General features: G+C 33.8%; 1 protein-coding gene across 4 annotated transcripts in view; it reads left to right on the forward strand.

The window, feature by feature from the left end:
• Positions 1 to 13,568, forward strand: part of ARHGAP24 (Rho GTPase activating protein 24) — a 436,021-nt gene that overhangs the window by 386,291 nt on the left and 36,162 nt on the right. For all 4 annotated transcript variants that reach the window (XM_039845794.1, XM_039845797.1, XM_039845796.1 and 1 more), the window contains one exon: positions 1,469 to 1,676. In XM_039845794.1, coding sequence (XP_039701728.1) covers positions 1,469 to 1,676 — 208 coding nt within the window. The remainder of the gene's footprint in view (positions 1 to 1,468; positions 1,677 to 13,568) is intronic.

Genomic DNA, 13,568 nt, shown 5'->3' on the forward strand with positions numbered 1-13,568 from the left:
TGAAGAAAAGAATGTTTGACTGCTTTTTTATTTCTACATAAAACCGAACATTGGAAGTTTTATTCTCATTTGTAGTGCACATAGAGGTTGAATTTCTACAGAATTTTAGTAGATTTTCTACTGGATTTAGGGAGAAACCTTACATAATTTATTTATCAATCCAAAGATATGTGAAAAATCACAAATACCTAAGATTCTCAAATGTTGACATTATTTTTTTAAATGATCTATAAATGCCTTTGAAAGGCTATTTTTAAAAATTTGGCAGGGTAAATTCCAAACATCCCAGGCAAATAAGCATGACATTTGTTTCTAAAGAGTTTTACAGAAAATGACTGTTCTCCATTCATAACTGATTTGAAGGCTTTGTTATTAAAATACTAGAATATTTTCACAATTGTTATCACCATTGTATGGGTTACAATTTTCTGTTGCCACAAATATAGAAAACTGCTAACTGTAGCTTAAACACACAGGGAATTATTTTTCTTATATTAAAAAAAAATCTGGAGGAAGGTGCTGTTGGTGTTGGATTAGTGGTTCATTGATTTCAGCCCTGTTGCCTCTGTGAATCTTTAAACCTTTCTTTTGTGGTTGTTGCCTAATGGTCAAAAGATGACTCTTAGAAGGACAGATAGCATGTCCAAGTTCAAGATAGAAAAAGGAGTGAATAGTAATTCCAGGTGTGCTTTCTGTTTCATCAGTCAATCAACTAATCAATCAATCAATCAATCAATCAAACCCAAGTCTTCCTAGAAGCTCCTGAAGACTTGGGAAGTATAAAAATGTTTAATTGTTCAGCGTCTAAAGTGAAGATGACAAAAGAAAATAGGAGTGTGTGTGTCTTGAGTTAGTGAATAATGTTCAACACACATTTACCAAGAAATCACTTGTTCCAAAGCCTGCAAACTAAGCTAAATAAACCTGTTACCTGCTTTAATTTTTCACTGCCCTTAGAGAATGCCATTTCCTAATTCCACTTCATATGTAATCAAGTATTAGTTTTAGGTCATTCAACCTTCTTTCCTAAAAGGAATATATGAATTCCACTAGTGCCAGATTTGATGCCAGGTAAATAATTTGGTTTGTTGTGTTATTGTTTCTACTTGAGCTAAGAATATTCTCTTTGATAGCAAGTGTTTATTGCTTGGAATGTGATGGTTTTGCACCATTGTATCCACCCATAAATTATTTTACAGATGAGGATGCAAAGCATATGTTCTCATTGTTAAATCCTTAACCTAATGGTTTTGAAGTAATTAACCAAACATTCGAGAGTCTTACATAATTTGTACATGCAATGCTTACTTTTCTTCAATTTAGTTCTGTAATAATGTGAGATATCAAATGTTAAATGCTCACTAGCATTCCAATCTTTGTTTTTCCTTTACATTGAGTTTTAAAAGAGAGCAACAAAGTGGGAAAATATAACGTTTCTCAAATTCATTGTGATCCTTTATTTCTCCAGGCATTTTTGGACAGAAACTGGAAGATACTGTTCGTTATGAGAAGAGATATGGGAACCGCCTGGCTCCTATGTTGGTGGAGCAGTGTGTGGATTTCATCCGACAAAGGGGGCTAAAAGAAGAGGGTCTCTTCCGACTGCCAGGCCAAGCTAATCTTGTTAAGGAACTCCAGGATGCCTTTGACTGTGGAGAGAAGCCATCATTTGACAGGTAAATTTCAAGATTTTACTAACCATCCTGCACTGAGAAATTTAAACTAAATTGAAAGAATGCAGTGAGCTGAGATGGCATAAACTTAATTGATGTTTTAACAGTTTAGATGCTGGATTACGTGGCCACACAAAAATGGACTGTTTTTATTAAGTTATAGAGCCAAAAATTTGATGTTTTAGATGTCTTTTTCTCTTATACTTCCCCCCTCTTAAAACATTATTATTGATTCTTTTCCTTTAATCCTAAATTAAAACTGTATTTAATTTTTGCATCAGTAAAGTGAGTTTTTAAAATAAGCATCTTCTCTTGCTTGATGTCTTTTTAATTCTTTCAGCTAAGGGATATTAAAAATATTGTTGAGATTGGAATTCGGAAATGTAATTAAAAATAACTACTTTTATAATAATAATGAAAGCATTATATTTTAAAATATATAGCTCCTCCTTAATATAGAATAAATTTACTAAGAAACAAGGAGAAGTATAGCATGGTGAAATTCAGGAAGTAATGAAACTTCCAGAGAAGAAAGTATAAAATGAGTTGAGTTAAACACTGTTAATATTTTGTGAATTATTTCCTTCTCTTTACTTTTTTTAATTTAGTAGAAGAATAATTTTTTATCCTAGTATTATTAATTTAATATTGTGTAGCACAGATTTTTCCACATTAATAGCTGAAAAATGTCCTTTTATTTCAATTATATTTTAACTTAACATTTTATCATTGGCAACCTCTGCAAGTAAATTTTTAAAGCTTAAATTTCTACAGGAATATGTTTGTAACTATTTCAATATTGTTGAACATTTTTGTTGTGACTTTTTTTACTATTATAAATAATATAGTGGGTATACATTCACATACATATTATTATTGGATTATTTACTTAGGAGAGATTCTCAGTTTGGACTTGGTGGATAAAAATAGTGTTGATACTTGAAAATTGAAAATTACCTACTATGCATTATTTCTCTTTGAACATTAAATTATTGAATACTCTTTTGCTGGTCACATGAACAAAGTCCTGAACAATGGTAATACTCAGTGCTGGCAAGCTATGCTGAGGCAGGCACCCCAATGCTGAGAGTGCAAATTATTATTTCTTCGTAAAGAAATTTGGCAATATATTTTAAGATCCTCTAAGTAGGGAATTCTAGTCTTAGGAAAAAATCAGATATGTGGGGAAAAAAAACAAGTGCAAAATAACATTATAATTTTTATAATAGTAAAAATTCAGCACCAATCTGTTGTCTCGACTGCAGAGTAGAGTAATGCATTCATATAACAAAATAATACACAGTTATTAAAATTTTGGGAAAATGCTAATTTATGTAATGATAAATGGAAGTATAAATAGAAAAATAAGGCAGAATCAATTAATCGATTATGACCTACTTAATTACAAAGGTAATATAGGTGGTTTATAAGGATTCATATATTCTCTCCAAAAGAAAAAAATTAAATGTGGAGGTAAAGAAATGAATTTAAAACTAGGGTCAGAGAACGAACTTCAAGATTGCAAATATACTTTTTGCAGAGGAGTCACATATCTTATTCTAACTTTGAAAAAGAAAACCAAATTAGTTGTTACTTAATTCAATCCTGTCCACAAGGTATAAACAATGGTTTATTTAGGAGAAATGCAATTGTGTGGTTCCAAAATTAGAAAAAAATTTGTTAATGGAATTCTCTTAATAAAATCTGTGTAATGGGATATACATCTACAATGAATTGCATGTGACATTGATAAATTTTAATGGCCTTTTTTATACATGGCCTAAATATATGTAGATGACATTACAGCAAAGCATATTTATTTATTAAAAATTATTTTGCTATAGACATTTTTGATTTGGTTCTTATAACAGAACTTTGCTAACATGGGGGAATAGAGGGATATTTTATATATTTTAGGATACCTGTAAAAAGAGATATGCCCTGAAAATAACATTTTTTAAATAACGTTCTAGATAACTACATGTTGAAAATAAAATATGGTGCAATCTTTATACAAAATGTCATCCTAATTATGAAAATGTATGTTTTTGTTTTTTGTATGAAATGCATCATTGCATAAACATACTGAGAAAATTAGAAGAGAAGATTAACATTGATTTGTGACAGAATGAGTGATTTTCCCCCCTTTTTTATACTGTAATTTCAATAAGCATATATTACATTTATAATCAGAAATTAAATGAGACTTTTTAAATTACTTGATGATTTCATGCTGCATAAAAATTTCCTTATCTTTTAGTTTCTGAAGTATAATTATAGAAGATACTTATTAATAGAAAAGCTATAGAAGAAGAGACTTGCAGAGAGTATCTCAGTGTTAAACACAATATGATCATGTTGCTAGCATACTTTGAGAAAAAGGAGAATGTCATTCATTAGCTCAGTTGTTCATTGTTTTGAGTTTCTACACTTACATAACTAACCACCCCAAACTTTATTTCAAACAATAACAAGCAATTATTTATTCATGATTCTACAGTTTGGTCAGGACTTGGCTAGGGTGTACTCATTTATTCACATAGCATTGATTGATGGATGGATGGATGGATGGATGGATGGATGGATGGATGGATGGATGCAGATCAATTAGGTCTGAAAAATCCAAAATAGCTTCTCTTGGATGTCTAGAGGTTTGTCTGAAATGGCTAAAATGACTGTTGGCTGCTTGAGCCTCTCTCTCTCTCTCTCTCTCTCTCTCTCTCTCTCTCTCTCTCTCTCACTCTGTCTGTCTGTCTGTCTGTCTCTCTGTCTCTCTCTCATCTAACATCCAATAGAGCTTCTCTTCACGTGGCCTTTATCTCCAGCAGATTAATCAGACCTATTGACATAATGGCTCAGGGTTCCAAGAGAATGAATGGAATGAAGCTTATAAGCTTCACAAGGGCTAGGGCCAGATGAAACAGTGTCACTTCTGGTACATTCTATTTGTCAAAGCAAGTCAAAAAATAGGGCAAGCCTAGATTTGAGAGGAAGGGGAAATACAGTCCACCACTTGATGGAAAGAGCGGCAAGCATACACAATGAAGGAAGAATTCGTTAAAAGCTATTATTTTTTGGAGAAAATCACTATAGCTTTAAAGTCTAGAAATCAAGAATCAAGTGTAGTAAATCCCTTAACTTTGCTTTTTCAAGATTGTTTTGTCTCTTCTAGGTCATTTGCATCTCCATTTAAAAAAATCGATATAAGCTTATCAATTTCTACAAAAGCCTATTAGGATATTAATAGATATTTCATTGAATCTAGAAGTCAATTGAGAGAAAATTGATATCTTAAAAATATAAACTCTTCTAATCCATGAATATGGTCAATCTCTCCATTTCATTAGGACTTTTGTATCTCAGCAATGTTTTGTAATTTTCAGTGTAAGCTCTTGCTACATTTTGTTAAATTTATCCTTAAATATTTAATGTTTATAGATATTCCTATAAATAGTATTTTTACATTTAATTTTCTAATTGCTAACTGCTAGATTATATAAGTACAATTGATATTTTATAGAGAGAGCTTTTGTCCTACAAATTTGGCATAATACAAACTACAAATCCATTTATTAAGTGCTAATGTTTTTTTTTTGCTATCCCTTAGGATTTTCTATGATCTTGTTGACTGTACATAATGAGAGTATTTTTTCTTTTTCAATATGTAAGCCTCGTATTTGTTTTTCTTGCCTATTTGTGCTTGCTAAAAACTCTTCTACAATAGTCATGAGTGGATATACTTTTCTAGTATGTAGAGGGAAGTTTTCAGTCTTGCTACTAGGTATGTGGCTATAAGTTTTTTGTAAATGACTTTTATCAGCTTTGAAAATGTCCTTGTATTTCTAGTTTCCTGGAAATTTTAATAATGAATGAGAATCGAATTTTATTAAATTCATTTTTTTCTGCATTGGTTGCAAAAATTATCTGATTTTTCCCTTTTGTTATGTTAATGTCATAAATTACATTAATTGATTTTTAAATGTTAAACCAACTTTACATTCCTGGGATAAACTATATTTGGTTGTGATGAATTATCCTTTTTATATCTTGCTGTATCTGACCTGCAAATAATATGTTAAGGATTTTTGGACCTATCTTGACCTGTAGACTTCTTGTAATGTCTTTGACTAGTTTTGTTATCAGAGAAATTCTGGCCTCAGAATTACTTGGAAAGTGTCCCCTCTACCTGTTTTCTGAAAGAGTATGTGAGTTTGTATTATTTCCTCCACAAATCTTTGGTAAAATTTGTCAGTAACATCATCTAGTCTGAGGTTATCTTTGTGGGAAAGTTTTTAGGAATGGCACTCCTAATTCTTCTAGTGCCAATTTTAGTAAGTTGTATCTTTAATGAAATTTGTCCATTGCATATAACTCCAAATAAATTGTCGTGCAGTGGTTTATATTACCATTTTTGTAATGTCTGTAGATATCTCTTATTTTACTTCTGACATTAGCAATTTGTGACATCTCTTTTTTTCTTAATCAGTCTAGTGTATTATCAATTTTATTAAACTTTTAAAAGAACCAGTTTTAGTGTCATTGATTTTTCTCTCTTATTTTTCTCTTCTTTTATCCCTGATCGTTGTTCTTTCCCTGGTGATTGTTCTTTGTTTAGTCCTGTGGAGTTTTACCCTCTGCGTGCTCATCTTGTTATTTAGACAAAGAATCAGGAAGACCTATATGTCGATTTCAGAAGGTTTTTGTTTGTTTATTTTTTTACAAAGCTCCCTTCTCTCTAATAGTCTACATCACCAATTCTAGCCACTTCAACCTCCCTAAACTGCAACCTCTGTATCCTTAGCTTGGTAACATCGTTGTTCTCTATTAAGGTCTTTCTTCCTGTCCCAGGGTTTGGTAAATGCCTCTGCGTTCAAGGCTGAAGCAATCACAAGACCTGTCTCATCGAATTACATAGTGTCGAGGGTCATATTTTTGCACTATTTGTTGTCCGATATCTTAAAAACAATTATTTCACGTAGACTAATTTTTTCATTTTTTCTTAAATGAGAGATCTGACACACATTATTCTGTGAAGTTCATGAGCAGATTCTCCTCCTCAGCAGTTATGAAATCCTGTTGGACACGTGTTGTCAGGACTCCTCCCCTGGGAAACGGTCCTAGTTAGGGCTCGGCTCACTGACCTTTAGCTCTTCTCCACTCTTGGGTGTACCCTCTTGAGTCTTAGTTCTTTTCTATAAAACTTCTTTCCTTTTCTGTAAGAGATGCCTCTTATTTCTAGCTGAGTAGTTTTTCAGCCTACTTCCTGCCCATAAAAAGTTGGGATCCCAAAGTTTCTTTTCATTTTGAACTGATACAGTCTCTTTTACTCCAAGTTGCTGTAATTCCTTTAAAAGCCTCATAGATGTTGAATTATAATCTACTTGCTGAGACAAAGTCATACCCATACGTCTCTTTATGTCAGGCCTTTCCACATTCAGTTATGAGTCAAGGTGCTGTAGAATAATCTTAAGATTCTTCTAAATTCTTTTGTCTTGCTGAGAGAATCTGTGAAGTGCTACCTTACTTCTTACAGAGTTTTTAACAAGGGATTTTACATTCACACTGGCCATAAAGGTAAACAAAGGTCTTTATGGGTTGTGTTTTACTGGCATCTTTGCTCTATAGCCATTTCTTACTATGAGAATCTTTCATCAGCTTGTTTGTTTGTTTATTTTTTTACAAAGCTCCCTTCTCTCTAATAGTCTACATCACCAATTCTAGCCACTTCAACCTCCCTAAACTGCGACCTCTGTATCCTTAGGGACCACCATAGTTTCCCTAAATTTTTCTTCAAAGTTGAACAGTTCCTTCTTTAGCCTCATCAGAAATATTTCTTATATTTTGAGTTACTGAGGTCGATAATCTTGCTAAATTCTCCACCCTGTATTATAAACATTTACCTTTCTCTAGCCTCTAATAACAATTTGCTCATTGCTCTTCCAGTTTTTACTAATAGTCACCTCACTGACTGTCCAGACTCTGCCTGGTTCCAAAGCCAATACCATATATGTTATTTTTTTGTTGCAGCAATACCCAACGTCTGGTACTAGTGACTGTTTCAGGTATCTATTGCTGCATAGCAAACTACTCCAAACTTTTTTGGTTTAAAACAACAACAATCTTTTCAGATTCTGTATTTGGACATTGCTCGGCAGAGAGCCTTGCCTCTCATCTAACCAGTGTCCGTGGCCACAATATAGTGTAGCTATAGTGTCCAAGAGAGCTTCATTCAAAGTCTATGCCTAAGCTGAGCCAGCTGAAATGGCTGGTAGCTAGCTGAGCTTCTGTCTTTGCACTCTTGTATCCTTCAGGGCTTCTCTCTCTAGCCAACTGTTGGAACTCCTTACATGGTGTTTCAGGACTCAAAGGAGTGGATCCTACAAGGCTTATGTCACATTCTCTGAATATATTGATCAAAAACAAAGCATAAGTCCTGCTCAGATTAAAGAGAATTGAAAATCAATCAACTCTTCTTCTTGATGGAAGGTGTGACATACATGCATAGATGGGAGAAATCATTGACAGTCACCTTTGGAGACAATCTATCTCATGCATTGCTTTATCAAATAGTTTTGGAGTGTTTACTATGCCTTAGATACTGTTCTAGGTAAAAAAGATAAGCCAGGTCTATTCTCTTCTGGGGTTTGCAGTGCTAATGACAGGTAGATAAATAATAGACTGTCAATGTATAAGTAAGTTCAAAGAGTGATAAGGGTGACATGCTAATATGTTAGTAAGTGAAGTGATAAAGATACACATCTCTTTCCTGAGGATATAACATTTGGATTTATCTTGAATGACAAGAAGCTTGCCATACCTAAGATACAGTGGCAGGACATTGCAGACTGAATAGGAAGTACTAAGGTCTTGAGACAAACACAGCTTAGCTTGTTTAAAGAACTTAAATCCATAGTTGCTGGAATACAATGAGTGATGAGTAGAGTCCTCTGAGATGAGATGAAAGAGGTTGAAACTGTGTAGCTCAGTGGTTTATAATAAGACATTTAGTTTTTTTTCTATATAAAATATAAATCCATTGAAAGATTTTTAATAAGTAAATGAAATAATTTTACTTATGTATTTTAGAAGGGTCATTCTGTAAAGGAAAACTACTGTTTTTCATTACTCCACCCACAGAATACTTCTGACACCAAATACACGGGTTTTCCACACCAAGCGATTCTCCAGTTCTCAATGGATGCCAACTGGGTATCCTACCATTTAATTTAATTCTGACATTAACTGCCTTAGTTAGCACAAACTCCACAGATTAAGGGCTCATTTCCACCAGACTGCTTTCCCCAACTCAGATGCCAATCCCAAGTCCCAGGTTGCCACTTCTACTTCTGGCCAACCAGATAATAAATTGGAGGTTCCTCAAGTTCAGTAATTTGCCAGACCAGCTCACAGAACTTAAGAACACAGTTTACTTACAGATTATGGGGTTCTTGTAAAACGATACAATTCAAGAATAGCAAGGTGGCAGAGATGCATAGGGCAAGGTATGGGGAGGGGGCAGAGCTTCCATGCCCTCTCTAGGCATTTTACCTTTCCAGCAGGAGGATATGTTCACCAACCCGGCTTTCTAACACCTTTAGTTAGGGTTTTTGTTGTTGTTTGTTTGTTCGTTTATTTTGTGGAGCCTTCATTACATAGGCATGATTGAGTAAATCCTTGGCCACTGGTGATTGAACTGCATCTCTCACCCCTCTCTCCTCCCCAGAGGTTAAGAGACAGGGCTGAAAGTTCCAACACTCTAATCATACGGTTAGGTCCTGTGGCAACCATAGGGACTTTCCAAAAGTCACCTCATTAACATAAAATAATGTGTGATTAAAAGGGGCTTGTTATGAATAACAAAAGACTTTCTTTTCCCCTTCGTCACCCCAGAACTATTTCAAGAACTAGGGATAAAAAGCAAATATTATAACAAAAAAATGCTTCTATTAGTCTTATCATTTAGGAAATTATAAGGGTTTTAGGAGCTCTGCCTTGGAGCCGGGAATGCAAACCAATATAAATACATATATATATATATATTTTTGTCATACCACAATGTCACACTCTGGCAATCTAAATATCTTTGTTTTGATAAATTGTCAAGCTTGAGTCCCTCAAAGAGTTCACAGATACTTAAATTACTGGATTCTGCTGTTTATTTATTTATTTATTTATTTTAAAGAAGAGTCTCAGATCCATGAACATTGAAATAAAAAAAAAGAGTAATATATTTGTGGCAAAATATACACTACACAGTTAAGGGAATAATTAATCTGTAATTTTCCAAGGAAAGAGATTATTTTCTGAAATGTGTCCAAGTAGAGTATTCAGTCCCATCTGCTTTTGTAATTAATTGGATGAGTTTGAAATTTTGCACAACCAAGTCCTAGCTCGGTTTTCAGTTTTCGGATTGTGAAGACAGACTTCCTGGGAATATTTGCTGGTTCAGGTTAATCTAACCAATGGTCACCATCAAAATGATAAAGAGAAAAAAGAATGTAAGTTAAAAATACAGATTGTGCATAATGTTTTGAATAGATTTTAGGATGTAAAGCAAGATACAGAAGTTTTTCATTGTGAAATATGTTAAAGAGTAAGAATGATTAAATATTTTCCTTAATTATTCTAATAATGCTTCTAGCTTACTAAAGAGTCAACAGGATTTAGCTTTTATTTTTATATTTATTATCCAAAAAGAAATTCTCTCAGGAATTCTGCAAAGGTAATTTCTAATTTTAACAATAAGGCGTAATATTATTGTAACTCTAATATTAAAGCCTAAAATTTGATCTTAAAGTGAACTTTTAAAATATTTTAAAATTATAACAGTATGAAGTTTTATTAAAATTTAATTTATTAAAATTGTACTTTAAATTATAACATTTTGTATATAATTTAGAATATGGAAGAATATAAGAAGGAAAGATTAATGTTTCAGAATTAAACAACCCAGAGGGCTCTTGCTATGTATAAATAAGTAGATATGTAGAGAGTTAGACATAGAGATATATAAAAATACAAATATAAGTATTGGAATCACAGTTTTTATATCTTGCCTTTTCTTGTGAACATAGATCATGAACAACTTCCCATGTTACTAAGTAGTTTTCAAAAACATGATTAAACAGAATTAAATAAATTCTGCCTCTGTTGTTTTTAATGTTTTCTATACATCAGTCCTACACTGACGAGCATCTGTGTTCATAAATCAGCCTGTGCTTTGAAAGCTATGAATCCACTTGCAAGATAATGTTTCATATTTGAATGAGAGAAAACATCCTGTGGGAGAAAGAAAAAAGATGGTTAGAGAAAAAGAAATTTGAATTACACACTGTTTGAATTTAGAGAGTTTGCAAGTGCATGTGCACGCTTTTATTAACCATGAACATTCTGCTCTTCTTTAATTATATCGAATGTTATTTTTCCAGTTCCAAGGTTCAAGTTTAAGACTTTTATGTATGCATGACTTATTGTTTCTACAGTAGATGGCATGTTCCCACAGATTCCTTGAGCAAAATGAATTTTGTGAGAAAGGACAATCTCATTGACCTGAAAAAAATTATATTTTATCAGTTTATGTCAACTGTAAAAAACAACAGATATCATAGTTCCTAATCATTCTTTGCTTCATTCTTTCTACATAGTAATAAACACAAATTAAAACTCAATATTTTATATTAAACTTCCCCACTTAGAAGGGACACAATGAAAAATAGAATGTGTAAAATTAAATTAGAAGCCAAGTGTTATTTTGTTTCCAAAGCTCTCCAGATGGCATCAGCTGTGAAAAGACAGATTTTGGAAGATCTGGGAAGATAGAGAGTCAAGAGTGGCCATATGGATGTCACTCTTACTGCATTTATTGCTTGGCAACAAAATAACGACGCACTTACAACACAACATTCAAGAACAAGCAAAGAGGCTGTATAAAGCCAGTGATTTTACACACTCTGTCCAACAATCCCATAAAACAGCTGCTGCCCGAGGCACCCCAGCTGCCCTCCCACATACCCAGTTCATTCTGCCCTTGTCCCTCCTTCTCTTCTTCTCCCTTTTTGTTTATGTTTTATTTGTCTTGATGACTGATTAGGACCACTAAACAAACTGCAAGTCTACAGAGATAAAATGAAAGAAACCTCAAACTGTAGAATTTAGAAGACAGAAGAGCCAGACCCATATTTTAATTTTAATCTCTGGGTATCAATATAGTTTTGAGCATTACTGACCTGAGTTGTAAAAGGTGAACTTGAAAGTGGGGAGCACTATAGACATGGTAGAGATTCTCAAACATTAGTTTACATAAGAATAATCTACAGAAATATTTCAAGATTCAAATACTTATACCCACCGGCTATCATTCTGATTTAAAAGGTTGAAGGATGCCTAAGAATTTGCATTTAAAACAAATCCTCTGGTAAATTTTGTATACATGATCTTCAAACAATAACTTGGGAAATACAAGCCAGACTGTAGGCTATTGGAGCATAGGTGAAGGGAAATTGATCAAGTGAGGTGATCTGCCTCAGGTATCTCATATAGGAAATGAGAAAAAAATCAGCTTCATGGCATTATTGGAAAAAACATATTAGTTCTGACTAGGCTAGACAGGTCTTGTGTTACTGTGAAAGAAATTATTTTCTGGGGGTATACAGTTGATGTGTAAAATATATACTTTGCGATCTGCTGAAATGGGCCTGAAATTTAATTTAGTCTCATTCATTCATTCATTCATTCATTTAATTAGGGACATTGGTTAACAAAATCCAGTGAGTTTCAGGGAGCCTAAAATTTTAGAACAGCCTGAAGAGTACATCCCTCCCTGCACCTTTATGCTTTGATCCACATGAGAACTAAACACTGGGAGTCCAGTAGCATATTATACAGTTATAGAGCCTTCATATCATAGTGTGAATAAAAGATCTAAGGGTGGGATTCAATGGAGGAAAGCGAAGAAAGCAAGTAGTAGCCTGAGGGCATGTGGATAGCTAAAGAGTCAGAAAAAGCAAAGAATAGACTCTTAGGGGTTTGCCTAAGGCAAGTCCTTGTCGGGGCAGAAAAATAATTTCCTTCTACCTTGCTAAGTTATTCTGGTTGGACTAATAATCAAATTATTCTGAGACAGAGCAACATGAGAAAATGACAAAATTTATTACATACATACATATGAGAATTCCATAAAGGTCTGAGACCCAAGAATACATTGGGCAGTTAAGGGTTACAAGCCACTCTGGACTCAGGAGAGAGAGAGGCAGGGGCTGGGCCTTCAGAGGGAAAGTAGGGATTCATAGGTCGATGAGAAAGAGCAGACATGTGGTAAACAAATTCTTGCTGGGCCACTCAGAAATAATGGGACACAGAGGGGAATCTCATAAACAGATTTGCTTGGATCCTCCCTGTCTGCCACACAATTTATATGTGCTGAGGTGAATTTGCTAAGGTTCATGTCCTGAAGCAGATTTTTCTATTAGAATTCTTTTAGACAGGTAAGGTGTGGGGTGGGTTGAGAACAAACAAACGAACCAACAAAAACTCTCCTTGAGTTTGTTGGGCTTTTCAGCATGAAAAAATCTTCATGTCACAGTGGCACATTCTGGGGAGACTCCATTCTGGACCCCTACACTATTAACATGTAGATGGCTCCCTGTCTTCAGCACCGTAAGTGATTCTCTGAAGTGAAGAGAGGAGCCAGCTCTCTAAACTCCTGAACAGCTATTTAGCTATGGTAACTCTTAACATTCCCATTTTTTGATGAAGTTCTCAGATAATATAATGGCATGACAAGGTTTGATAACCATTATCTTAGAGTTTTTCTCAAACTTCTGTCATTCACAGAGTACCATTATAACTTTAGTCATATCCATATAATACCTGTACTAGGTTTACCGATATTTTTCT

This window comes from Pteropus medius, unplaced genomic scaffold (assembly GCF_902729225.1).
Source record: "Pteropus medius unplaced genomic scaffold, Ma_sr-lr_union100, whole genome shotgun sequence".
Classification (NCBI taxonomy): Eukaryota; Metazoa; Chordata; class Mammalia; order Chiroptera; family Pteropodidae; genus Pteropus; species Pteropus medius.